This window comes from Anomalospiza imberbis, unplaced genomic scaffold, assembly GCF_031753505.1.
Source record: "Anomalospiza imberbis isolate Cuckoo-Finch-1a 21T00152 unplaced genomic scaffold, ASM3175350v1 scaffold_43, whole genome shotgun sequence".
Classification (NCBI taxonomy): domain Eukaryota; kingdom Metazoa; phylum Chordata; class Aves; order Passeriformes; family Viduidae; genus Anomalospiza; species Anomalospiza imberbis.
Genome location: NW_027100039.1, coordinates 537117 through 564583, shown reverse-complemented (window position 1 = coordinate 564583; position 27467 = coordinate 537117). Strand labels below are relative to the sequence as shown.

Here is a 27467-nt window from a genome sequence, read left to right as displayed (position 1 = left end):
CTGATTGGACGAACATCCCCTGAGGGCTCCGCCCCTTTGTGACAGTCGGGATCCTATTGGCTGCTGGGTCCCCCCTGCCCCAGAATCAAGCCACACCCACAAAGACAAGCCACGCCCTCTTCTCTGTAAGCCACACCCCTTATAGGGACAAACCCCACCTGCAAACCCAAACCACGCCCCTTTTAGCGTCAAGCCACGCCCCTCTGGGTCAAACCACATCCCCAAGCCCCGCCCTCTTTGGTCAAGGCCCCGCCCCTTTAGCCAAGCCCCGCCCCCACACCCCCTTGTGGTGCCCAGGCTCCGCCTCCTCTGACACCGCTGGGGCGTGGTCCCTCGGCGGCCAATCGGCATTGGCTCCGCCCCTCAGGGGTGGGGCAAAGGCCGCCTGCAGCTGCGGGGATAATGAGATGCAAATGAGCTGAGAAGGGGACGGGCGAATGCACGGGGATGGGTGTGGCCAGGTAGGGGGCGTGGTCAGTGTGCCTCTTACAGGGGGTGGGGCTCACCTGAAGGGCGTGTCCCACCTGGGGGCGGGGCTCGTCTCACCTGTGTGGGCGTTGTCCCAGGTGTGGGTGTGGCCACACTCACATTGTGGGCAGGACTGGTTGTGGGCGGGGCTTATATCCCTGCTCAGTGGGTGGGGTCAATGTGGGCGGGGCTTATTTAATATACCGCCTGGTGGGCGGGCTCAATGTGGGCGGGGTTTGTGTGCTGTGTTCACTGGTGGGCGGGGCTCGGTGTGGGCGGGGTTTATTTACTATAGCCCAGGTGGGCGGGGCTCAATGTGGGTGGGGTTTATTTGCTATATCACGTGGTGGGCGGGGCTCAGTGTGGGCGTGGTTTATTTACTAGGTCTCCTGGAGGGCGGGGCTCAATGTGGGCGGGGTTTATTTGCTATCGCCCCAGGTGGGCGGGGCTAACTATGGGCGGGGTATATTGGCTATATCACCTGGTGGCGGGGCTCCATGTGGGCGGGGTTAATTTGCTATATCACCTGGTGGGTGGGGCTCTATGTGGGCGGGGCTTATATTGATATACCGCCTGGTGGGCGGGGGCTCAATATGGGCGGGGTTTATTTGCTGTGTTCACTGGTGGGCGGGGCTCTATGTGGGCGGGGTTTATTTGCTATCGCCCCCAGGTGGGCGGGGCTAAATATGGGCGGAGTTAATTTCCTAGATCAGGTGGCGGGCGGGGCTCAATGTAGGCGGGGTTTATTTACTATACCCACTGGTGGGCCGGGGTCAATGTGGGCGGGGTTTATTTCCTAGATCTACTGGAGGGCGGGGCTCAATGTGGGCGGGGTTTATTTACTAAACCCACTGGTGGGCGGGGTCAATGTGGGCGGGGTTTATTTCCTAGATCTACTGGAGGGCGGGGCTCAATGTAGGCGGGGTTTATCTGCTGTATCACCTGGTGGGCGGGGCTCAATGTAGGCAGGGTTTATTTACTAAACCCACTGGTGGGCGGGGTCAATGTGGGCGAGGTTTATTTTACTATACCCACTGGAGGGCGGGGGCTCAATGTGGGCGGGGTTTATTTGCTATCGCCCCAGGTGGGGCGGGCTAAATATGGGCGGAGTTTGTTTCCTAGATCAGCTGGAGGGCGGGGCTCAATGTGGGTGGGGTTTATTTACTAGATCAGCTGGTGGGCGGATGTCAATGCGGGCAGGGTTTATTTATTCTAGCCCCTGGTGGGCGGGGCTCAATGTGGGCGTGGTTTATTTGCTGTATCACCTGGTGGGCGGGGGCTCAGTGTGGGCGGGGTTTATTTACTATACCCACTGGTGGGCGGGGCTTCAATGTGGGCGGGGTTTATTTACTATACCCACTGGTGGGCGGGGTCAATGTGGGCGGGGTTTATTTCCTAGATCACCTGGTGGGCGGGGCTCGATGTGGGCGGGGTTTATTTGCTATACCAAGTAGTGGGTGGGGCTCAGTGTGGGCGGGGTTTATTTACTATACCCACTGGTGGGTGGGGTCAATGTGGGCGGGGTTTATTTGCTATATCACCTGGTGGGCGGGGCTCAGTGTGGGCGGGGTTTATTTACTATACCCACTGGTGGGCGGGGTCAATGTGGGCGGGGTTTATTTACTAGATCACCTGGTGGGCGGGGCTCGGTGTGGGCGGGGGTTTATTTGCTATAGCCCCTGGTGGGCGGGGCTCAGTTTGGGCGTGGTTTATTTGCTGTATCACCTGGTGGGCGGGCTCAATGTGGGCGGGGTTTATTTGCTGTATCACCTGGTGGGCGGGGCTCGGTGTGGGCGGGGTTTATTTACCCACTGGTGGGCGGGGTCAATTTAGGCGGGGTTTATTTACTATACCCACTGGTGGGCGGGGCTCAATGTGGGCGGGGTTTATTTACTATATCCCCTGGTGGGCGTGGGCTCAATGTGGGCGTGGTTTATTTGCTGTATCACCCTGCTGGGCAGGGCTCAGTGTGGGCGGGGTTTATTTACCCACTGGTGGGCGGGGTCAATGTGGGCGGGGTTTATTTACTATACCCACTGGTGGGCGGGGCTCAATGTGGGCGGGGTTTATTTGCTATAGCCCCAGGTGGTGGGGTCAATGTGGGCGTGGTTTATTTGCTGTATCACCTGGTGGGCGGGGCTCAGTGTGGGCGGGGTTTATTTACTATACCCACCTGGTGGGCGGGGTCAATGTGGGCGGGGTTTATTTACTATACCCACTGGTGGGCGGGGCTCGATGTGGGCGGGGATTATTTACTATAGCTCCCGGTGGGCGGGGCTCGATGTGGGCGGGGGTTATTTACTATAGCCCCAGGTGGGCGGGGCTCGATGTGGGCGGGGTTTATTTGCTATAGCCCCAGGTGGGCGGGGCTCGATTTGGGCGGGGTTTATTTGCTATAGCCCAGGTGGGCGGGGCTCTATGTGGGCGGGGTTTATTTGCTATATCACCTGGTGGGTGGGGCTCAATGTGGGCGTGGTTTATTTGCTGTATCACCTGGTGGCGGGGCTCAGTGTGGGCGGGGTTTATTTACTATATCCCCTGGTGGGCGGGGCTCGATGTAGGCAGGGTTTATTTACTATACCCACTGGGTGGGCGGGGCTCAATGTGGGCGGGGTTTATTTTCTGTATCACTTGGTGGGCTGGGCTCATTGTGGGCGTGTTTTCCCCTGTGGGCGTGGCCTGCCTCACCTGTGGGCGTGGCTATTTCAGCACCTGGCCCGGCCGCGCCTTCTCCAGCTTGCGGCGCCGCTCGGCCGGGATCTCGTCCAGGCTGATCCCGTGGTTGCTGGCCCTGCGCCATCCGCGGCCATTTGGGGGTTTTCGGCCATTTTTGGGGGTTTTTTACGGATTTTGGGGTTTTTCCCGGATTTTGGGGTTTTTTGGGGATTTTGGGGTTTTTTGGGGATTTTTGGGGTTTTGTTTTTTCCGGATTTTGGGGTTTTTTGGGGATTTTTGGGTTTTGTTTTTTCCGGATTTTGGGGTTTCTTGGGCATTTTGGGGGTTTTGTTTTTCCGGATTTTGGGGTTTCTTGGGCATTTTTGGGGTTTTTTCTGGATTTCGGGCATTTTTGGGGTTTTGTTTTTCCGGATTTTGGGGGTTTTCAGGCATTTTTGGGGTTTTGTTTTTCCGGATTTTGGGGGTTTTTTCGGGCAATACGGGGGTTTTGTTTTTCCGGATTTTGGGGTTTCTTGGGCATTTTTGGGGTTTTTTCTGGATTTCGGGCATTTTTGGGGTTTTGTTTTTCTGGATTTGGGGGTTTTTTCGGGCATTTTTGGGTTTTTTTCCGGATTTTGGGGTTTTTTGGGTTTTTATTTTCTGGATTTTGGGGTTTTTTGGGCATTTTTGGGGGTTTTGTTTTTCCGGATTTTGGGGTTTTTTCGGGCATTTTTGGGGTTTTGTTTTTCCGGATTTTGGGGTTTCTTGAGCATTTTTGGGGTTTTTTCTGGATTTCGGGCATTTTTGGGGTTTTGTTTTTCCGGATTTTGGGGTTTCTTGGGCATTTTTGGGGTTTTTTCTGGATTTCGGGCATTTTTGGGGTTTTGTTTTTCTGGATTTTGGGGTTTTTCAGGCATTTTTGGGGTTTTTATTTTTCCGGATTTCGGGGGTTTTTTGGGGTTTTTGTTTTTCCGGATTTTGGGGTTTTTCGGGTATTTTTTGGGTTTTTATTTTTCCGGATTTTGGGGGTTTTCAGGCATTTTTGGGGTTTTTATTTTTCTGGATTTTGTGGTTTTTGGGGGATTTTGGGGTTTTGTTTTTTCCGGATTTTGGGGTTTTTCGGGCATTTTTGGGGTTTGTTTTTCCGGATTTTGGGGTTTCTTGGGCATTTTTGGGGTTTTTTCTGGATTTCGGGCATTTTTGGGGTTTTGTTTTTCTGGATTTGGGGGTTTTTCGGGCAATATGGGGGTTTTCTTTTTCCGGATTTTGGGGTTTCTTGGGCATTTTTGGGGTTTTTTCTGGATTTCGGGCATTTTTGGGGTTTTGTTTTTCCGGATTTTGGGGGTTTTCAGGCATTTTTGGGGTTTTGTTTTTACGGATTTTGGGGTTTTTTGGGGATTTTTGGGGTTTTTATTTTTCTGGATTTTGTGGTTTTTTGGGGATTTTGGGGTTTTGTTTTTTCCGGATTTTGGGGTTTTTTGGGGATTTTTGGGGTTTTGTTTTTCCGGATTTTGGAGTTTCTTGGGCATTTTTGGGTTTTTTTTCTGGATTTCGGGCATTTTTGGGGTTTTGTTTTTCTGGATTTGGGGGTTTTTCAGGCATTTTTGGCGTTTTGTTTTTCTGGATTTTGGGGGGTTTTCGGGCATTTTTGGGGTTTTTTCTGGATTTTGGGGTTTTTTGGGCATTTTTGGGGTTTTTTCCGGATTTTGGGGTTTTTTGGGGTTTTATTTTTCCGGATTTTGGGGTTTTTCGGGCATTTTTGGGGTTTTGTTTTTCCGGATTTTGGGGTTTTTCAGGCATTTTTGGGGTTTTTATTTTTCTGGATTTTGTGGTTTTTGGGGGATTTTGGGGTTTTGTTTTTCTGGATTTTGGGGTTTTTCGGGCATTTTTGGGTTTTGTTTTTTCCGGATTTTGGGGTTTCTTGGGCATTTTGGGGGTTTTGTTTTTCCGGATTTTGGGGTTTCTTGGGCATTTTTGGGGTTTTTTCTGGATTTCGGGCATTTTTGGGGTTTTGTTTTTCCGGATTTTGGGGGTTTTCAGGCATTTTTGGGGTTTTGTTTTTACGGATTTTGGGGTTTTTTGGGGATTTTTGGGGTTTTTATTTTTCTGGATTTTGTGGGTTTTGGGGGATTTTGGGGTTTTGTTTTTTCCGGATTTTGGGGTTTTTTGGGGATTTTTGGGTTTTGTTTTTCCGGATTTTGGGTTTTTTCGGGCAATACGGGGGTTTTGTTTTTCCGGATTTTGGGGTTTCTTGGGCATTTTTGGGGTTTTTTCTGGATTTCGGGCATTTTTGGGGTTTTGTTTTTCCGGATTTTGGGGGTTTTTCAGGCATTTTTGGGGTTTTGTTTTTCTGGATTTTGGGGTTTTTCGGGCATTTTTGGGGTTTTTTCTGGATTTGGGGGGTTTTTGGGCATTTTTGGGGTTTTTTCCGGATTTTGGGGGTTTTTGGGTTTTTATTTTTCCGGATTTTGGGGTTTTTCGGGCATTTTTGGGGTTTTGTTTTTCTGGATTTTGGGGTTTTTTGGGGATTTTTGGGGTTTTTATTTTTCTGGATTTTGTGGTTTTTGGGGGATTTTGGGGTTTTGTTTTTCTGGATTTTGGGGTTTTTCGGGCATTTTTGGGTTTTGTTTTTTCCGGATTTTGGGGTTTCTTGGGCATTTTGGGGGTTTTGTTTTTCCGGATTTTGGGGTTTCTTGGGCATTTTTGGGGTTTTTTCTGGATTTCGGGCATTTTTGGGGTTTTGTTTTTCTGGATTTGGGGGTTTTTAAGGCATTTTTGGGGTTTTGTTTTTCTGGATTTTGGGGTTTTTTGGGGATTTTTGGGGTTTTTATTTTTCTGGATTTTGTGGTTTTTGGGGGATTTTGGGGTTTTGTTTTTCCGGATTTTGGGGGTTTTCGGGTATTTTTTTGGGTTTTTATTTTTCCGGATTTGGGGGTTTTTCGGGCAATACGGGGGTTTTCTTTTTCCGGATTTTGGGGTTTCTTGGGCATTTTTGGGGTTTTTTCTGGATTTCGGGCATTTTTGGGGTTTTCTTTTTCCGGATTTTGGGGTTTCTTGGGCATTTTTGGGGTTTTTTCTGGATTTCGGGCATTTTTGGGGTTTTGTTTTTCTGGATTTGGGGGTTTTTTCGGGCATTTTTGGGGTTTTTTCTGGATTTCGGGCATTTTTGGGGTTTTATTTTTCCGGATTTTGGGGTTTTTCGAGCATTTTTGGGGTTTTGTTTTTCCGGAATTTGTGGTTTTTTGGGGATTTTGGGGTTTTGTTTTTCCGGATTTTGGGGGTTTTCGGGTATTTTTTTGGGTTTTTATTTTTCCGGATTTGGGGGTTTTTCGGGCAATACGGGGGTTTTCTTTTTCCGGATTTTGGGGTTTCTTGGGCATTTTTGGGGTTTTTTCCGGATTTTGGGGTTTTTTGGGTTTTTATTTTTCCGGATTTTGGGGTTGTTGGACATTTTTGGGTTTTGTTTTTCCGGATTTTGGGGTTTTTCAGGCATTTTTGGGGTTTTATTTTTCCGGATTTTGGGTATTTTTTGGGGTTTTTGTTTTTCCGGATTTTGGAATTTTTCGGGCATTTTTTGGGGTTTTTCCCGGATTTTGGGGTTTTTTGGGGGTGATTTGGGGGGGTTTCGGGGGATTTTTTTGGGGGTTTTCAGGGATTTTGGGGTGGTTTTTGGGGATCCTTGATCACGTGTTTGCACCATAACCACACACCCCATAGCCCCACGCCCCATAGCCCCAAACCCCATAGCCCCATAGCCCCATAACCCCACACCCCATAACCCCACACCCCATAGCCCCACACCCCTTAACCCCATAGCCCCACGCCCCATAGCCCCACACCCCATAGCCCCACACCCCATAACCCCATGACCCCACACCCCATAGCCCCACGCCCCATAGCCCCATAGCCCCATAACCCCACACCCCATAACCCCATGCCCCACACCCCAAAGCCCCACACCCCATAACCCCATAACCCCACACCCCATAGCCCCACACCCCATAGCCACACGCCCCATAGCCCCATAACCCCATAGCCTCATAACCCCATAGCCCCATGCCCCATAAACCCATAGCCCCACACCCCATAGCCCCATAGCCCCACACCCCATAGCCTCATAACCCCATAGCCCCATAGCCCCATAGCCCCATAGCCCCACACCCCATAACCCCATAACCCCACACCCCATAGCCCCACACCCCATAGCCCCACACCCCATAGCCCCATAGCCCCATAACCCCATAGCCCCATAGCCCCATAGCCCCATAGACTCACACCCCATAACCCCATAACCCCAAACCCCATAACCCCACACCCCACACCCCATAACCCCATGACCCCACACCCCATAGCCCCAAACCCCGTAACCCCATAGACTCACACCCCATAACCCCATAACCCCACGCCCCATAGCCCCACGCCCCATAGCCCCATAACCCCATAACCCCACACCCCATACCCCAAACCCCATAACCCCATAACCCCACACCCCATAGCCCCATAACCCCACACCCCATAACCCCATGACCCCATAACCCCATAGCCCCATGACCCCACACCCCATAGCCCCACACCCCATGACCCACACCCCATAACCCCATAGCCCCATAACCCCATAGCCCCATAGCTCCATAGCCCCACACCCCATAACCCCATAACACCACACCCCATAACCCCATGACCCCATAGCCCCATAGCCTCATAGCCCCATAACCCCATGCCCATAGCCCCACACCCCATAGCCCCATAACCCCACACCCCATAACCCCATAGCCCCACACCCCATAACCCCACGCCCCATAACCCCACGCCCCATAGCCTCATAACCCCATAACCCCACACCCCATAACCCCACACCCCATAGCCCCACACCCCATAGCCTCACACCCCATAGCTCCACACCCCATAACCCCACACCCCATAGCCCCACACCCCATAGCCCCAAACCCCATAACCCCACACCCTATAGCCCCATAAGCCCACACCCCATAGCCCCATAACCCCATAGCCCCATAGCCCCACACCCCATAGCCCCACACCCCATAGCCCCATAGCCCCACACCCCATAGCCCCATAACCCCAAACCCCATAGCCCCACACCCCATAACCCCATAGCCCCACGCCCCATAACCCCACACCCCATAACCCCAGATCCCATAACCCCACACCCCATAGCCCCATAACCCCATGACCCCACACCCCATAACCCCACACCCCATAACCCCATCACCCCACACCCCATAACCCCATGACCCCATAACCCCATGACCCCACACCCCATAACCCCACACCCCATAGCCCCACACACCATAACCCCATGACCCCATAACCCCATGACCCCACACCCCATGACCCCATAGCCCCACATCCCATGACCCCACACCCCATAACCCCACACCCCATAACCCCACACCCCACACCCCATAACCCCATGACCCCACACCCCATGACCCCACACCCCATAACCCCACACCCCATAACCCCATGACCCCACACCCCATAACCCCACACCCCATAACCCCATAACCCCCTGACCCCACACCCCATAACCCCCTGACCCCATAGCGGCCCCACTCACCCCGGCAGGAGGTCGGGGGGGGTGGGGATGGGTTTGGTGAATCCCTCGCGGCCCACGAGCCAATAGGTGTCCTCCACACCTTTACCCTACAGGGTATAGGGCCAGGTGTGCGTTACAGGGCCAGGTTATGGGGTCAGCTGTGGGGTTATAGGGTCAGGTGTGGGTTATAGGGTCAGGTGTGGGGTTATAGGGTCAGGTGTGGGTTATGGGTTCAGGTGTGGGTTATAGGGCCAGGTGTGCGTTACAGGGCCAGGTGTGGGGTCAGGTGTGGGGTCAGGTGTGGGTTATAGGGCCAGGTGTGGGTTATAGGGCCAGGTGTGGGTTATAGGGTCAGGTGTGGGTTATGGGGTCAGGTGTGGGGGTATAGGGTCAGGTGTGGGTTATGGGGTCAGGTGTGGGGTTATAGGTTCAGGTGTGGGTTATAGAGTCAGGTATGGGGTTATAGGGTCAGGTGTGGGTTATGGGGTCAGGTGTGGGTTATAGGGTCAGGTGTGGGGTATAGGGTCAGGTGTGGGGTATAGGGTCAGGTGTGGGGTTATAGGGTCAGGTGTGGGTTATAGGGTCAGGTGTGGGTTATGGGTTCAGGTGTGCGTTATAGGGCCAGGTTATGGGGTCAGGTGTGGGGTTATAGAGTCAGGTGTGGGTTATAGGGTCAGGTGTGCGTTACAGGGCCAGGTTATGGGGTCAGGTGTGGGGTTATAGGGTCAGGTGTGCGTTATAGGGCCAGGTTATGGGGTCAGGTGTGGGGTCAGGTGTGCGTTATAGGGCCAGGTTATGGGGTCAGGTGTGGGTTCAGGTATGGGGTTATAGGGTCAGGTGTGGAGTTTTAGGGTCAGGTGTGGGTTATAGGGCGCGGTGTGCGTTACAGGGCCAGGTTATGGGGTCAGGTATGGGGTTATAGGGCGCGGTGTGCGTTACAGGGCCAGGTTATGGGGTCAGGTGTGGGTTAAGGTGTGGGTTATAGGGCCAGGTGTGGGTTATAGGGCCAGGTTATGGGGTCAGGTGTGGGTTCAGGTGTGGGTTATAGGGTCAGGTGTGGGTTATAGGGTCAGGTGTGGGTTATAGGGTCAGGTGTGGGGTATAGGGTCAGGTGTGCGTTATAGGGCCAGGTTATGGGGTCAGGTGTGGGTTATAGGGTCAGGTGTGGGTTATAGGGTCAGGTGTGGGTTATAGGGTCAGGTATGGGGTTATAGGGTCAGGTGTGGGGTATAGGGTCAGGTGTGGGGTATAGGGTCAGGTGTGCGTTATAGGGCCAGGTTATGGGGTCAGGTGTGGGTTATAGGGTCAGGTGTGGGTTATAGGGTCAGGTGTGGGTTATAGGGTCAGGTATGGGGTTATAGGGTCAGGTGTGGGTTATAGGGTCAGGTGTGGGTTATAGGGTCAGGTGTGGGGTATAGGGTCAGGTGTGCGTTATAGGGCCAGGTGTGGGTTATAGGGTCAGGTGTGGGTTATAGGGTCAGGTGTGGGTTATAGGGTCAGGTGTGGGTTATAGGGTCAGGTATGGGGTTATAGGGTCAGGTGTGGGTTATAGGGTCAGGTGTGGGTTATAGGGTCAGGTGTGGGGTATAGGGTCAGGTGTGCGTTATAGGGCCAGGTTATGGGGTCAGGTGTGGGTTATAGGGTCAGGTGTGGGTTATAGGGTCAGGTGTGGGTTATAGGGTCAGGTATGGGGTTATAGGGTCAGGTGTGGGGTATAGGGTCAGGTGTGGGGTATAGGGTCAGGTGTGGGGTTATAGGGTCAGGTGTGCGTTATAGGGTCAGGTTATAGGGTCAGGTGTGGGTTCAGGTGTGGGTTATAGGGTCAGGTGTGGGTTATAGAGTCAGGTGTGGGTTATAGGGCCAGGTTATGGGGTCAGGTGTGGGGTTATAGGGCCAGGTTATAGGGTCAGGTGTGGGGTATAGGGTCAGATGTGGGTTATAGGGTCAGGTGTGGGGTTATAGGGTCAGGTGTGGGGTTATAGGGTCAGGTGTGGGTTATAGGGTCAGGTGTGGGGTATAGGGTCAGGTGTGGGGTATAGGGTCAGGTGTGGGTTATAGGGTCAGGTGTGGGTTATAGGGCCAGGTGTGGGGTATAGGGTCAGGTGTGGGGTTATAGGGCCAGGTGTGGGGTATAGGGTCAGGTGTGGGGTCAGGTGTGGGGTATAGGGTCAGGTGTGGGGTATAGGGCCAGGTTATGGGGTCAGGTGTGGGGTCAGGTGTGGGTTATAGGGTCACATGTCGGGTTATAGGGTCAGGTGTGCATTATAGGGTTAGGTGTGGGGTATAGGGTCAGGTTATGGGGTCAGGTGTGGGTTCAGGTGTGGGTTATAGGGCCAGGTGTGGGGTATAGGGTCAGGTGTGGGGTATAGGGTCAGGTGTGGGTTATAGGGCCAGGTGTGGGTTATAGGGCCAGGTGTGGGTTATAGGGTTAGGTGTGGGGTATAGGGTCAGGTTATGGGGTCAGGTGTGGGTTCAGGTGTGGGTTATAGGGCCAGGTGTGGGGTATAGGGTCAGGTGTGGGGTATAGGGTCAGGTGTGGGTTATAGGGCCAGGTGTGGGTTATAGGGCCAGGTGTGGGTTATAGGGTTAGGTGTGGGGTATAGGGTCAGGTTATGGGGTCAGGTGTGGGTTCAGGTGTGGGTTATAGGGCCAGGTGTGGGGTATAGGGTCAGGTGTGGGGTATAGGGTCAGGTGTGGGTTATGGGGTCAGGTGTGGGGTCAGTTATGGGGTCAGGATTAGTTATGGGGTATGGGTCAGTTATGGGGTCAGGGTCAGTTGTGGGGTCAGGGGGTGTTTGAGGGATTCAGGCCGTTTTGGGGTTTTTCCAGCAGTTTTGGGGTTTTTCAGGCGGTTTTGGGGTTTTTCACGCGGTTTTGGGGTATTCTGGGCTGTATTTGGTGTTTTTAGGGCAGTTTTGGGGTCGTTTTTTGCCGTATTTGGGATTTTCAGGCAGTTTTGGGTTATCTTGTGCTGTATTTGATGTTTTTAGGGCAGTTTTGGGGCCGATTTGGGTTTTATTTGATGTTTTTAGGGCAGTTTTGGGGTGTTTTGGGGCCGTTTTTTGCTGTATTTTGGAATTTCCAGGTAATTTTGGGGTCATTTTGGGCTGTATTTGGGGTTTTGTTGGGCAGTTTGGGGTGTTTTGGGGTTTTTAGGGCTGTATTTTGGATTTTCAGGCAGTTTTGGGGTCATTTTTTGCTGTATTTTGGATTTTCAGGCAGTTTTGGGGTATTTTGGGCTGTAATTGGTGTTTTTAGGGCAGTTTTGGGGTCGATTTGCGTTTTATTTGATGCTTTTAGGGCAGTTTTGGGGTGTTTTGGGACCGTTTTTTGCTGTATTTTGGGATTTTCCGGCAGTTTTTGGGTGTTTTGGGCTGTAATTAGTGTTTTTAGGGAGTTTTGGGGTCGATTTGGGTTTTATTTGATGTTTTTAGGGCAGGTTTGAATTATTTCCGGCTGTATTTGGGTTTTTTTGGGCAGTTTTGGGGCCGTTTTTTGCTGTATTTTGGATTTTCAGGCAGTTTTGGGGTCATTTTGGGCTGTATTTGGTGTTTTTAGGGCAGCTTTAGGGCAGTTTTGGGGCCGTTTTTTGCTACATTTTGGGAAGTTTTTGGCAGTTTTGGGGTCATTTTGGGCTGTATTTGGTGTTTTTATGGCATTTTTAGGCTGTTTTGGGCCGTTTTTTGCTGTATTTGGGGTTTTTTGGGCAGTTTTTGGGTAATTTTTTGCTGTATTTGGGAATTTCCAGGCAGTTTTGGGGTCATTTTGGGCTGTATTTGGTGTTTTTAGGCAGTTTTGGGGTGTTTTGGGGCCGTTTTTTGCTGTATTTTGGGATTTTTAGGCAGTTTTGGGGTATTTTGGGCTGTACTTGGTGTTTTTAGGGCAGTTTTGGGGTTGATTTGGGTTTTATTTGGTGTTTTTAGGGCAGTTTTGGGGTGTTTTGGGGCCGGTTTTTGCTGTATTTGGGATTTTCAGGCAGTTTTGGGCTGTATTTGGAGTTTTTAGGGAGTTTTGTGGTGTTTTGGGGTCATTTTTTGCTGTATTTGGGATTTTCAGGCAGTTTTGGGGTCATTTTGGGCTGTATTTGGGATTTTAGGGCAGTTTTGGGGTGTTTTGGGGCCGTTTTTTGCTGTATTTGGGATTTTCAGGCAGTTTTGGGGTATTTTGGGGTCATTTCGGGCTGTATTTGGTGTTTTTAGGGCAGTTTTGGGCTGTTTTGGGGCCGTTTTTTTGCTGTATTTTGGGATTTTCAGGCAGTTTTGGGGTCATTTTGGGCTGTATTTGGTGTTTTTAGGGCAGTTTTGGGGTGTTTTGGGGTCATTTTTTGCTGTATTTTGGGATTTTCAGGCAGTTTTGGGGTATTTTGGGCTGTAATTGGTGTTTTTAGCGCAGTTTTGGGGTCGATTTGCGTTTTATTTGATGCTTTTAGGGCAGTTTTGGGGTGTTTTGGGGCCGTTTTTTGCTGTATTTTGGGTTTTTCTGGCAGTTTTTGGGTGTTTTGGGCTGTAATTGGTGTTTTTAGGGAGTTTTGGGGTCGATTTGGGTTTTATTTGATGTTTTTAGGGCAGGTTTGAGTTATTTCCGGCTGTATTTGGTGTTTTTTTTGGGCAGTTTTGGGGTCATTTTTTGCTGTATTTTGGATTTTCAGGCAGTTTTGGGCTGTATTTGGGCTTTTTGGGCAGTTTCAGGCAGTTTTGGGGTCGTTTTTTGCTGTATTTGGGATTTTCAGGCAGTTTTGGGCTGTATTTGGTGTTTTTAGGGCAGTTTTGGGGTGTTTTGGGTCATTTTTTGCTGTATTTTGGGATTTTCAGGCAGTTTTGGGGTATTTTGGGGTATTTTGGGCTGTATTTGGTGTTTTTAGGGCAGTTTTAGGATGTTTTGGGGTCATTTTTTGCTGTATTTTGGGATTTTCAGGCAGTTTTGGGGTCATTTTGGGCTGTATTTGGTGTTTTTATGGCAGTTTTGGGGTGTTTTGGGGCCGTTTTTTGCTGTATTTTGGGATTTTCAGGCAGTTTTGGGGTCGTTTTTTGCTGTATTTGGGATTTTCAGGCAGTTTTGGGGTCATTTTGGGCTGTATTTGGTGTTTTTAGGGCAGTTTTGGGGTGTTTTGGGGTCATTTTTTGCTGTATTTTGGGATTTTCAGGCAGTTTTTGGGTTGTATTTGGTGTTTTTAGGGAGTTTTGGGGTGTTTTTATGGCAGTTTTGGGGTGTTTTGAGCTGTATTTGGTGTTTTTATGGCAGTTTTGGGGTGTTTTGGGCCGTTTTGGTGTTTTTTGGGCAGTTTTGGGCTCACCTTGAGCTCGGTCTTGCCGCGGATGTCGACCTTGAAGCCCTCCTGCAGCGAGAGCAGGATGGCGACCGTGCGCTGGTTCACGTGGATGCGATAGGCTGGGGGGAAAGAGGGATTGGGGACCCCAAAAAACCCCAAATTATGCTAAAAACCCAAAAAAAAAAAAAACCAAAATCCCCCCAAAAATCTCCCCCTCCCCCCAAAAAAAAAAACCTTCCGAAACCCTTAAAAACCCCAGAAATCGTCCAAAAATAACCCTATGGAAACCCCCCAAAAAAAATCCCCAAAAGAAAAAAAAATTCCCCAAAAAACCCCCCAAAAATAGCAAAAAAAAATCCCCCCCCCCCAAAAAAAAATCCCCCCAAAAAAAAATCAAAAAAAAAAAATCCCCCCCCAAAAAAAATCCCAAAAAAATAAAAAAAATCCCCCCAGAAAATCCCAAAAAAATCCCAGTGTCCCCTGTCCCCAGCTGTGTCCCGTCCCGGTGTCCTCCTCCCGGTGTCCCCATCCCTGTCCCTCTGTCCCTCTGTCCCCAGCCCTGTCCCTGTCCCCCTGTCCCCATCCCTGTCCCCCTGTCCCCATCCCTGTCCCTCTGTCCCCCTGTCCCTGTCCCCCTGTCCCCTCTGGGTGTCCCCTGTCCCTGTCCCCATGTCCCCATCCCTGTCCCCTGTCCCTCTGTCCCCTGTCCTTGTCCCTCTGTCCCCATCCCTGTCCCCATCCCTGTCCCCTCTGGGTGTCCCATGTCCCCATCCCTGTCCCTCTGTCCCTCTGTCCCCCCTGGGTGTCCCTCTGTCCCCCCTGGGTGGAGTCACTCACGCAGCCCGGTGGACTCCATGCGTGATGCGGTGTTCACGGTGTCCCCTACCCCTGTCCCCATCCCTGTCCCTGTCCCTCTGTCCCCATCCCTGTCCCCTCTGGTGTCCCTCTGTCCCCTCTGGGTGTCCCCTGTCCCTGTCCCTCTGTCCCCCCTGGGTGTCCCTCTGTCCCCCCGGGTGTCCCTCTGTCCCCTGGGTCACTCACGCAGCCCGGTGGACTCCATGCGTGACGCGGTGTTCACGGTGTCCCCTACCCCTGTCCCCATCCCTGTCCCCTCTGGGTGTCCCTCTGTCCCCCCGGGTGTCCCTCTGTCCCCATCCCTGTCCCTCTGTCCCCCTGTCCCCATCCCTGTCCCCCTGTCCCTCTGTCCCCCTGTCCCCCTGGGTGGGGTCACTCACGCAGCCCGGTGGACTCCATGCGTGACGCGGTGTTCATGGTGTCCCCTACCCCTGTCCCCATCCCTGTCCCCCTGTCCCCTCTGGGTGTCCCCTGTCCCCTGTCCTTGTCCCTCTGTCCCCATCCCTGTCCCTCTGTCCCTCTGTCCCCATCCCTGTCCCTCTGTCCCCCTGGGTGTCCCTCTGTCCCCTGGGTCACTCACGCAGCCCGGTGGACTCCATGCGTGACGCGGTGTTCACGGTGTCCCCTACCCATGTCCCCATCCCTGTCCCTGTCCCTCTGTCCCTCTGTCCCCATCCCTGTCCCCCTGTCCCCCCTGGGTGTCCCTCTGTCCCTCTGTCCCCCCGGGTGTCCCTCTGTCCCCCTGGGTGGGGTCACTCACGCAGCCCGGTGGACTCCATGCGTGACGCGGTGTTCACGGTGTCCCCTACCCCTGTCCCCTCTGTCCCCATCCCTGTCCCTCTGTCCCCTCTGGGTGTCCCCTGTCCTTGTCCCTCTGTCCCCCTGGGTGTCCCTCTGTCCCCCCCGGGTGTCCCTCTGTCCCCATCCCTGTCCCTCTGTCCCCCTGTCCCCTGGGTCACTCACGCAGCCCGGTGGACTCCATGCGTGACGCGGTGTTCACGGTGTCCCCATCCCTGTCCCCACCCCTGTCCCTCTGTCCCCATCCCTGTCCCCCTGTCCCCCCCGGGTGTCCCTCTGTCCCCGTGTCCCTCTGTCCCCCTGTCCCCCTGGGTCACTCACGCAGCCCGGTGGACTCCATGCGTGACGCGGTGTTCACGGTGTCCCCTACGCATGTCACCATCCCTGTCCCCATCCCTGTCCCTCTGTCCCCATCCCTGTCCCTCTGTCCCCCCTGGGTGTCCCTCTGTCCCCCTGTCCCTCTGTCCCCCTGTCCCCCTGGGTGGGGTCACTCACACAGCCCGGTGGACTCCATGCGTGACGCGGTGTTCACAGTGTCCCCTACCCCTGTCCCCATCCCTGTCCCTCTGTCCTCTGTCCCCTCTGGATGTCCCCATGTCCCTCTGTCCTCTGTCCCCTCTGGATGTCCCCGTGTCCCTCTGTCCCTCTGTCCCCTGGGTCACTCACGCAGCCCGGTGGACTCCATGCGTGACGCGGTGTTCACGGTGTCCCCATCCCTGTCCCCATCCCTGTCCCTGTCCCTCTGTCCCTCTGTCCCCATCCCTGTCCCTCTGTCCTCTGTCCCCATCCCTGTCCCTCTGTCCCTCTGTCCCCCCGGGTGTCCCCCTGTGTCACTCACGCAGCCCGGTGGACTCCATGCGTGACGCGGTGTTCACGGTGTCCCCTACCCCTGTCCCCATCCCTGTCCCCCTGTCCTCTGTCCCCCCGGGTGTCCCTCTGTCCCCATCCCTGTCCCCTCTGGGTGTCCCCCTGTCCCTCTGTCCCTCTGTCCCCCTGGGTGTCCCTCTGTCCCCTGGGTCACTCACGCAGCCCGGTGGACCCCATGCGTGACGCGGTGTTCACGGTGTCCCCTACCCCTGTCCCCATCCCTGTCCCCATCCCTGTCCCCCTGTCCCCTCTGGGTGTCCCCCTGTCCCTCTGTCCCTCTGTCCCTCTGTCCCCCTGTCCCTCTGTCCCCCTGTCCCCCTGGGTGGGGTCACTCACGCAGCCCGATGGACTCCATGTGTGACGCGGTGTTCACGGTGTCCCCTACCCCTGTCCCCATCCCTGTCCCCGTCCCTGTCCCTCTGTCCCCATCCCTGTCCCTCTGTCCTCTGTCCCCCCTGGGTGTCCCTCTGTCCCCATCCCTGTCCCCTCTGGGTGTCCCTCTGTCCCCCCGGGTGTCCCTCTGTCCCCCTGGGTGTCCCCCTGTCCCCGGGGGTCACTCACGCAGCCCGGTGGACTCCATGCGTGACGCGGTGTTCACGGTGTCCCCGAACAGGCAGTACCGGGGCATGGTCAGCCCCACCACGCCCGCCACGCACGGCCCTGGGGGCGGGGCCACAGCGGGGGCGTGGTCACAAGGGGGCGTGGTCACCAAGAGGGCGTGGTCACAAAGGGGTGGAGTCACAAAGGGGGTGTGGTCACCAAGGGGCATGGTCACAGAGGGGTGTGGTCACATGGGGTGGAGTAGCAATGGGGTGTGGTCACAAAGGGGCGTGGTCACAACTGGGTGTGGTCACAAAGGGGTGGAGTCTCAAAAGGGGTGGTGTCACAAAGGGGTGTGGCCACAAAGGGGTGTGGTCGCAAAGGGGTGGAGTCGCAAAAGGGGTGTGGTCGCAAAAGGGGTGTGGTCACAACTGGGTGTGGTCACAAATAGGTGTGGTCACAAAGGGGATGTGGTCACCAAGGGGTGGAGTCACAAAGGGGGTGTGGTCACCAAGGGGTGTGGTCACCAAGGGGCGTGGTCACAAAGGGGTGGAGTCACAAAGGGGTGCAGTCGCATAAGGGGCGTGGTCACAATTGGGTGTGGTCACCAAGGGGTGTGGTCAAAAAGGGGTGGTGTCACAAAGGGGTGTGGTCACAAGGGGGTGTGGTCACCAAGTGGCGTGGTCACAATTGGGTGTGGTCACCAAGGGGTGTGGTCAAAAAGGGGTGGTGTCACAAAGGGGTGTGGTCACAAAGGGGTGTGGTCACCAAGAGGCGTGGTCGCAAATAGGTGTGGTCACCAATGGGTGTGGTCACAAAGGGGTGTGGTCGCAAAGGGGTGGAGTCGCAAAAGGGGTGTGGTCACAAAGGGGTGCGGTCACAAGGGGTGTGGTCACCAAGGGGTGTGGCCACAAAGGGGCGTGGTCACAAAGGGGTGGGGCCACAAATGGGTGTGGTCACAAGAGGGATGTGGTCACCAAGGGGCGTGGTCACAAAGGGGTGTGGTCACCAAGGGGCAGGCCACAAAAGGGTGGAGTCACAAAGGGTGTGGTCACCAAGGGGCGTGGTCACGAAGGGATGTGCTCACCAAGGGGTGTGGTCACAAAAGTGTGGGGCCACAAAGGGGTGGGGTCACAAAGGGGTGGGGTCACCAAGGGGCGTGGTCACAAAGGGGCGTGGTCACAAAGGGGTGGGGTCACAAAGGGGTGGGGTCACCAAGGGGCGTGGTCACAAAGGGGTGTGGTCACCAAGGGGCGTGGTCACAAAGGGGTGGGGTCACCAAGGGGCGTGGTCACAAAGGGGTGGGGTCACAAAGGGGTGGGGTCACCAAGGGGCGTGGTCACAAAGGGGTGTGGTCACCAAGGGGCGTGGTCAACAAGGGGCGTGATCACAAAGGGGTGGGGCCACAGATGGGTGTGGTCACCAAGGGGCGTGGTCACAAAGGGGTGTGGTCATGGAAGGGGTTAGGGTCGGAACAGAAGAGCATTGAGGCTTGGCCAAGGAGTTGGGCGTGGCCAACTGGGGCGTGGCATAGCTGGCTGCGGCCAATGAGGGTGTGGCCGAGGTGGGCGCGGTCTTTGGGGCGCGCCCTAAAACGGGCACGTCCCAAATGGCTCACACGGGCCACGCCCACGTTGCGCGTAGGCCACGTTGGGCGCGGCCGACCCCTCCCAACCAACGGGCGCCACCCACCGCCCCCCGTTGACCGTTGGCCAACGCGCCATCGCCCAACGTTGGACCGACGCATGGGGCGTGGCCGGGGGCGTGTCCGGGGGCGGCCAATGGGGCGCGGGGCGGGGCCGTACCCGAGTGCAGCCCGATGCGGATGCGCACGGGCACCTCGGGCATGTGGCGCATCTTGAAGGTGCCGACGGAGCTGAGGATGTCCAGGGACATGTTGGCGATCTCGCCGGCGTGCCGGTTGCCGTTGCGCTTGGGCAGCCCCGAGGCCACCATGTAGGCGTCGCCGATGGTCTCCACCTGGCCGGGAGGGCACGGCGGGGGGGGGAGGGGCGGGTCAGGGGGTGGGCACGCCCAGCGGGACACGCCCCGCAGCACCCGCCGGCTCGGGTGGCCAACAGGGTCTTCGTGCGGTGGGCGTGTGTCCGATCTTGGTGGCCAAAGGTGAGGTTATGGCTTGGACAGCCTTGGGGCTACCTTGACCATGGCCATGGCCATGAGGCCACCTTGAGCAGCTCCATGGCCATGAGGCCACCTTGACCATGGCCTTGGGGCCACCTTGAGCAGGTCCATAGGGCCACCTTGACCATGGCCTTGGGGCCACCTTGAGCAGATCCCTCAGGCCACCTTGACCATGGCCTTGGGGCCACCTTGACCATGGCCTTGGGGCCACCTTGACCATGGCCTTGGGGCCACCATGAGCAGGTCCCTGGGGCCACCTTGACCATGGCCTTGGGGCCACCATGAGCAGGTCCCTGGGGCCACCTTGACCATGGCCATGAGGCCACCTTGAGCAGGTCCATGGGGCCACCTTCACCATGGCCTTGGGGCCACCTTGACCATGGCCTTGGGGCCACCGTGAGCAGGTCCCTGGGGCCACCTTGACCATGGCCTTGGGGCCACCTTGACCATGGCCTTGGGGCTACCTTGACCATGGCCATGGCCATGAGGCCACCTTGACCATGGCCTTGGGGCCACCTTGACCATGGCCTTGGAGCCACCTTGACCATGGCCTTGGGGCTACCTTGACCATGGCCATGGCCATGAGGCCACCTTGAGCAGGTCCATGGGGCCACCTTGACCATGGCCTTGGGGCTACCTTGACCATGGCCATGGCCATGAGGCCACCTTGAGCAGGTCCATGAGGCCACCTTGAGCAGCTCCATGGGGCCACCTTGACCATGGCCTTGGGGCCACCTTGACCATGGCCTTGGGGCCACCTTGACCATGGCCTTGGGGCCACTGTGAGCAGGTCCCTGGGGCCACCTTGACCATGGCCTTGGGGCCACCTTGAGCAGCTCCATGGGGCCACCTTGACCATGGCCTTGGGGCCACCTTGACCATGGCCTTGGGGCCACTGTGAGCAGGTCCCTGGGGCCACCTTGACCATGGCCTTGGGGCCACCTTGAGCAGGTCCATGGCCATGAGGCCACCTTGAGCAGCTCCATGGGGCCTCCTTGACCATGGCCACCACCTTGTAGCCACCATCGTTGACCCCAAACCCCCATGCTGAGGTGGCCACCCATGACCCCATGGCCGAGTGACCACCGTGGCCGTGGCCACCGCTGCCGTGGTCACCTTGTAGCCACCATCGCTGACCCCAACCCCCATCCTGAGGTGACCACCCATGACCCCATGGCCGAGTGACCACCATGACCACGGCTGTGGTCACCTTGTAGCCACCACCAACCCCCATCCTGAGGTGGCCACCCGTGGCCCCATGGCCGAGTGACCACCGTGACCGTGGCCACCGCTGCCGTGGTCACCTTGTAGACGTCGTGGGAGCCGATGATGGCGTCGAAGAGGGTGTAGAGGTCGTTGAGGAGGTCCACCACCTCGATGGGCTCGCTCATGGCCGAGATGGTGGTGAAGCCCACGATGTCGCTGAAGTACAGCGTCACCTCCTCGAAGTACTCGGGCTCCACCGGCGTCCCCATCTTCAGCGCCTCGGCCACCGACCTGCCCGGGGGGCCAGCGGGGTCACCCGGGGGTCAGCCACACCCTCCAGGGCGTCAAAGAGTGGCCAGTGTGGCCATTGGGACCTTCTGGTGGCCCGTGGCGGTGAGAGGGGTCAAGGTTGACCACAAGGGTCTCCAAGGGTCACTTTGACCATCTGCTGACCCATTGGTCTGGGTGGGTCAGTGGGTCAAGGCTGACCACCACCGTGACCTCGGTGGCCACCTCGGTCAGTGGGTCAAGGCTGACCACAACCTGTCCATGGTGACCACCTCGGTCAAGTGGTCAAGGCTGACCACAACGTGACCTTGGTGACCACCTCGGTCAAGGGGTCAAAGCTGACCACAACCAATGACCACAACCTGTCCATGGTGACCACCTTGGTCAGTGGGTCAAGGCTGACCACAACCTGTCCATGGTGACCATCTCAGTCAAGGGGTCAAAGCTGACCACACCGTGATCTTGGTGACCACCTCGGTCAGTGGGTCAAGGCTGACCACACCCTGTCCATGGTGACCACCTTGGTCAGTGGATCAAGGCTGAACTCACCATGACCGTGGTGACCACCTCGGTCAAGGGGTCAAGGCTGACCTCACCATGACCACGGTGACCACCTCGGTCAAGGGGTCAAGGCTGACCTCACCATGACCTCAGTGACCACCTTGGTCAAGGGGTCAAGGCTGACCACAACGTGACCTTGGTGACCACCTCGGTCAGTGGATCAAGGCTGACCACACCATGACCTTGGTGACCACCTGGTCAGTGGGTCAAGGCTGACCTCACCATGACCTTGGTGACCACCTCGGTCAGTGGGTCAAGGCTGACCACACCCTGTCCATGGTGACCACCTTGGTCAGTGGGTCAAGGCTGACCTCACCATGACCACGGTGACCACCTCGGTCAAGGGGTCAAGGCTGACCTCACCATGACCTCAGTGACCACCTTGGTCAAGGGGTCAAGGCTGACCACAACGTGACCTTGGTGACCACCTCGGTCAGTGGATCAAGGCTGACCACACCATGACCTTGGTGACCACACTTGGTCAGTGGGTCAAGGCTGACCTCACCATGACCTTGGTGACCACCTTGGTCAGTGGGTCAAGGCTGACCACATCCTGTCCATGGTGACCACCTCGGTCAGTGGGTCAAGGCTGACCACACCGTGACCTTGGTGACCACCTCGGTCAAGGGGTCAAGACTGACCACAACCAATGACCACGGTGACCACCTCGGTCAAGGGGTCAAGGCTGACCACAACGTGACCTCGGTGACCACCTCGGTCAGTGGGTCAAGGCTGACCACAACCTGTCCATGGTGACCACCCTCGGTCAAGTGGTCAAGGCTGACCTCACCATGACCACGGTGACCACCCCGGTCAAGGGGTCAAGGCTGACCACAACCAATGACCACAACCTGTCCATGGTGACCACCTCGGTCAGTGGGTCAAGGCTGACCACAACGTGACCTTGGTGACCACCTTGGTCAGTGGGTCAACGCTGACCACAAACCTGTCCATGGTGACCACCTCAGTCAAGGGGTCAAGGCTGACCACAATGTGACCTCGGTGACCACCTCGGTCAGTGGGTCAAGGCTGACCACAACCAATGACCACAACCTGTCCATGGTGACCACCTCGGTCAGTGGATCAAGGCTGACCTCACCATGACCACGGTGACCACCTCGGTCAGTGGGTCAAGGCTGACCACAATGTGACCTTGGTGACCACCTCGGTCATTGGGTCAAGGCTGACCACACCATGACCTTGGTGACCACCTCGGTCAAGGGGTCAAGGCTGACCACACCATGACCTTGGTGACCACCTCGGTCAAGGGGTCAAGGCTGACCACAACCTGTCCATGGTGACCACCTTGGTCAGTGGGTCAAGGCTGACCACACCGTGACCTCGGTGACCACCTCGGTCAAGTGGTCAAGGCTGACCTCACCATGACCTTGGTGACCACCTTGGTCAGTGGGTCAAGGCTGACCACACCATGACCTTGGTGACCACCTCGGTCAGTGGATCAAGGCTGACCACAACGTGACCTCGGTGACCACCTCGGTCAAGGGGTCAAGGCTGACCCTCACCATGACCACGGTGACCACCTCGGTCAAGGGGTCAAGACTGACCTCACCATGACCTTGGTGACCACCTTGGTCAAGGGGTCAAGGCTGACCACAACCAATGACCACACATGACCTTGGTGACCACCTCGGTCAAGTGGTCAAGGCTGACCTCACCATGACCTCGGTGACCACCTCGGTCAGTGGGTCAAGGCTGACCACAACCTGTCCATGGTGACCACCTCGACCTTCTGCTGCCCCATCCCTCCGTGTGGGGTCGATGGGTCAAGGTTGACCCCAGCCTGTCCCCAGTGACCATCTCCACTCCATCCTGCCCCATAGGTCCAGGGAGCGGTCAATGGTCAAGGCTGACCCCAACCTCCTCCTGGTGACCCCCTTGACCTCTCCTGCCCCACCGATCAGGGCCAGATCACCTTGGGAAGGTCCCTCCACCCCACAGCTCCGTGTGCGACCCAAGGGGTGGCGCCCACCCAGCCCCATTGACCGCGCCCGGCCCCCCACGGCGACCCACGGCGGCAGCATCTGGGTCAGGAGCTTGTCGGTCTTCTGCTTCTCGATCTCGAGCTCCTCGGTCCTCTCGCGGATCAGGTCCTCCAGGTTGCTGCTGTACTGCTCCAGCATGCGCAGCATCGAGTCGATGATGTTGGTCTTGCGGCCCTTGTTGATGCCCTTGAACTGCCCCACACGCGTGGGTCAGACGGAGGAACCCCATGGAGACCCCATGGAGACACCATGGAACTCCATGGAGACACCATGGAACCACATGGAGACACCATGGAACCCCATGGAACCCCATGGAGACACCATGGAACCACATGGAGACCCCATGGAACCCCATTGAACCCCATGGAGACACCATGGAACCCCATGGAACCCCATGGAGACACCATGGAACCACATGGAGACACCATGGAACCCCATGGAACCCCATGGAGACACCATGGAACCCCATGGAGCTCCATGGAGACACCATGGAACCGCATGGAGACACAATGGAACCCCATGGAACTCCATGGAGACACCATGGAACTCCATGGAACCCCATAGAACCACACAGAACCCCATAGAATCCCATGGAGACACCATAGAACTCCATGGAGACCCCACAGAACCCCATGGAACTCCATAGAATTCCATGGAGACCCCATAGAACTCCATGGAGACCCCACAGAACCCCATGGAACCCCATGGAGACCCCACAGAACTCCATGGAACCCCATAGAATCCCATGGAGACATCATAGGACCCCCCTGGAACTCCATGGAGAACCCATAGAACCCCATGGAACCCCACAGAGACCCCACAAAACCCCACAGAGACCCATGCCGGTCCCACCTGGCCCAGGTGTGCCTCACCTGGTCGAACACCTGGTCGATGGTGGGTCTCTTCTTGGGCTGCTCCCATCACCCCATACCGGTCCCATACTGGTCCCATACTGGTCTCACCAGTCCCATACTGGTCCCACCAGTCCCATACTGGTCTCACCTGTCCCATACTGGTCCCATACTGGTCTCACCAGTCCCATACTGGTCCCCACCAGTCCCATACTGGTCCCACCAGTCCCATACTGGTCCCAGTGTCCCAATACTGGTCTCATACTGGTCTCACCAGTCCCATACTGGTCCCACCAGTCCCATACTGGTCTCACCTGTCCCACACTGGTCCCATACTGGTCCCACCAGTCCCATACTGGTCCCATACTGGTCCCACCAGTCCCATACTGGTCCCATACTGGTCCCACCAGTCCCATACTGGTCCCATACTGGTCCCATACTGGTCCCACCTGGCCCAGGTGTGCCTCACCTGGTCGAACACCTGGTCGATGGTGGGTCTCCTCTTGGGCTGCTCCCATCACCCCACACCAGTCCCATACTGGTCCCATACTGGTCCCATACTGGTCCCACCAGTCACATACTGGTCCCATACTGGTCCCACCAGTCCCATACTGGTCCCATACTGGTCCCACCAGTCACATACTGGTCCCATACTGGTCCCACCAGTCCCATACTGGTCCCATACTGGTCCCACCTGGCCCAGGTGTGTCTCACCTGGTCGAACACCTGGTCGATGGTGGGTCTCTTCTCGGGCTGCTCCCATCACCCCACACCACTCCCATACTGGTCCCATACTGTCTCACCAGTCCCATACTGGTCCCACCAGTCCCATACTGGTCCCAGTGTCCCATACTGGTCCCAGATTGGTCCCATACTGGTCCCATACTGGTCTCACCAGTCCCATACTGGTCTCACCTGTCTCATACTGGTCCATACTGGTCTCACCAGTCCCATACTGGTCCCACCAGTCCCATACTGGTCCCAGTGTCCCATACTGGTCCCAGATTGGTCCCATACTGGTCCCATACTGGTCCTCACCAGTCCCATACTGGTCTCACCTGTCCCATACTGGTCCCATACTGGTCCCATACTGGTCTCACCACTCCAATACTGGTCCCACCACTCCCATACTGGTCCCAGTGTCCCATACTGGTCCCACCAGTCCCATACTGGTCTCACCTGTCCCATACTGGTCCCATACTGGTCCCAGTGTCCCATACTGGTCCCAGTGTCCCATACTGGTCCCACCAGTCCCATACTGGTCTCACCAGTCCCATACTGGTCCCCATACTGGTCCCAGCTGGCCCAGGTGTCTCACCTGGTCGAACACCTGGTCGATGGTGGGTCTCTTCTCGGGCTGCTCCCATCACCCCATACTGGTCCCACCAGTCCCATACTGGTCCCATACTGGTCCCATACTGGTCCCACCAGTCCCATACTGGTCCCAGACTGGTCCCATACTGGTCCCACCAGTCCCATACTGGTCCCATACTGGTCTCATCAGTCCCAGACTGGTCCCATACTGGTCTCACTGGTCGAACACCTGGTCGATGGTGGGTCTCTTCTCGGGCTGCTCCCATCTCCCCATACTGGTCCCATACTGGTCCCACCAGTCCCATACTGGTCCCATACTGGTCCCATACTGGTCCTACCGGTCCCATACTGGTTCCATACTGGTCTCACCAGTCCCATACTGGTCCCATACTGGTCCCACCAGTCCCATACTGGTCTCATACTGGTCCCATACTGGTCCCATACTGGTCCCAGCTGGCCCAGGTGTCTCACCTGGTCGAACACCTGGTCGATGGTGGGTCTCCTCTTGTGCTGCTCCCATCACCCCACACCAGTCCCATACTGGTCCCATACTGGTCTCACCAGTCCCATACTGGTCCCACCAGTCCCACACTGGTCCTATACTGGTCGCACCAGTCCCATACTGGTCCCAGTGTCCCATACTGGTCCCATACTGGTCCCACACTGGTCCCAGTGTCCCATACTGGTCCCATACTGGTCCCATACTGGTCCCATACTGGTCTCACTGGTCGAACACCTGGTCGATGGTGGGTCTCTTCTCGGGCTGCTCCCATCACCCCATACTGGTCTCACCAGTCCCATACTGGTCCCACCAGTCCCATACTGGTCCCATACTGGTCCCACCTGGCCCAGGTGTGTCTCACCTGGTCGAACACCTGGTCGATGGTGGGTCTCCTCTTGTGCTGCTCCCATCACCCCACACCAGTCCCATACTGGTCCCATACTGGTCTCACCAGTCCCCATACTGGTCCCACCAGTCCCATACTGGTCCCATACTGGTCCCATACTGGTCCCATACTGGTCCCATACTGGTCCCACCAGTCCCATACTGGTCCCATACTGGTCTCACCAGTCCCATACTGGTCCCAGTGTCCCATACTGGTCCCATACTGGTCCCATACTGGTCTCACCTGGTCGAACACCTGGTCGATGGTGGGTCTCTTCTCGGGCTGCTCCATCACCCCATACTGGTCCCATACTGGTGTCACCAGTCCCATACTGGTCCCATACTGGTCCCATACTGGTCCCACACTGGTCCCAGTGTCCCATACTGGTCCCATACTGGTCCCATACTGGTCTCACCTGGTCGAACACCTGGTCGATGGTGGGTCTCCTCTTGGGCTGCTCCCATCACCCCATACTGGTCTCACCAGTCCCATACTGGTCTCACCAGTCCCATACTGGTCTCACCAGTCCCATAACTGGTCTCACCAGTCCCATACTGGTCCCAGTGTCCCATACTGGTCTCACCACTCCCATACTGGTCCCATACTGGTCCCACCAGTCCCATACTGGTCCCATACTGGTCTCACCACTCCCATACTGGTCCCATACTGGTCCCACCTGGCCCAGGTGTCTCACCTGGTCGAACACCTGGTCGATGGTGGGTCTCCTCTTGGGCTGCTCCCATCACCCCATACTGGTCCCACCACTCCCATACTGGTCTCACCACTCCCATACTGGTCCCATACTGGTCCCATACTGGTCTCACCACTCCCATACTGGTCCCACACTGGTCCCATACTGGTCTCACCTGGTCGAACACCTGGTCGATGGTGGGTCTCCTCTTGGGCTGCTCCCATCACCCCAATACTGGTCTCACCACTCCATACTGGTCCCATACTGGTCTCACCAGTCCCATACTGGTCCCATACTGGTCCCAGACTGGTCCCATACTGGTCCCACACTGGTCCCATACTGGTCTCACCTGGTCGAACACCTGGTCGATGGTGGGTCTCTTCTCGGGCTGCTCGCTCCAGCACTCCTTCATCAGGTGGATGCACTCGAGCGGGGCCTGGTCGGCCGAGACCGTGGGGCGGCACAGGGGGGGCGGGCGCTGCAACCTTCTCGATGATCTCTGGGGCAGGTGTGGG

At 56.1% G+C, this 27467-nt stretch overlaps 1 protein-coding gene across 1 annotated transcript in view; it reads right to left on the bottom strand.

Annotated features, from left to right (window-relative positions):
* Positions 1-3121: 3121 nt before the first annotated feature.
* Positions 3122-27467, bottom strand: part of GUCY2D (guanylate cyclase 2D, retinal) — a 65901-nt gene continuing 41555 nt past the window's right edge. Inside the window, exons 13-19 of the mRNA XM_068178400.1 lie at positions 23238-23401; positions 20456-20648; positions 18815-18989; positions 17031-17129; positions 13974-14068; positions 8702-8787; positions 3122-3259 (exon numbers count right to left, since the gene is read on the bottom strand). Coding sequence (XP_068034501.1) covers positions 3169-3259; positions 8702-8787; positions 13974-14068; positions 17031-17129; positions 18815-18989; positions 20456-20648; positions 23238-23401 — 903 coding nt within the window. The 3' untranslated portion in view covers positions 3122-3168. The remainder of the gene's footprint in view (positions 3260-8701; positions 8788-13973; positions 14069-17030; positions 17130-18814; positions 18990-20455; positions 20649-23237; positions 23402-27467) is intronic.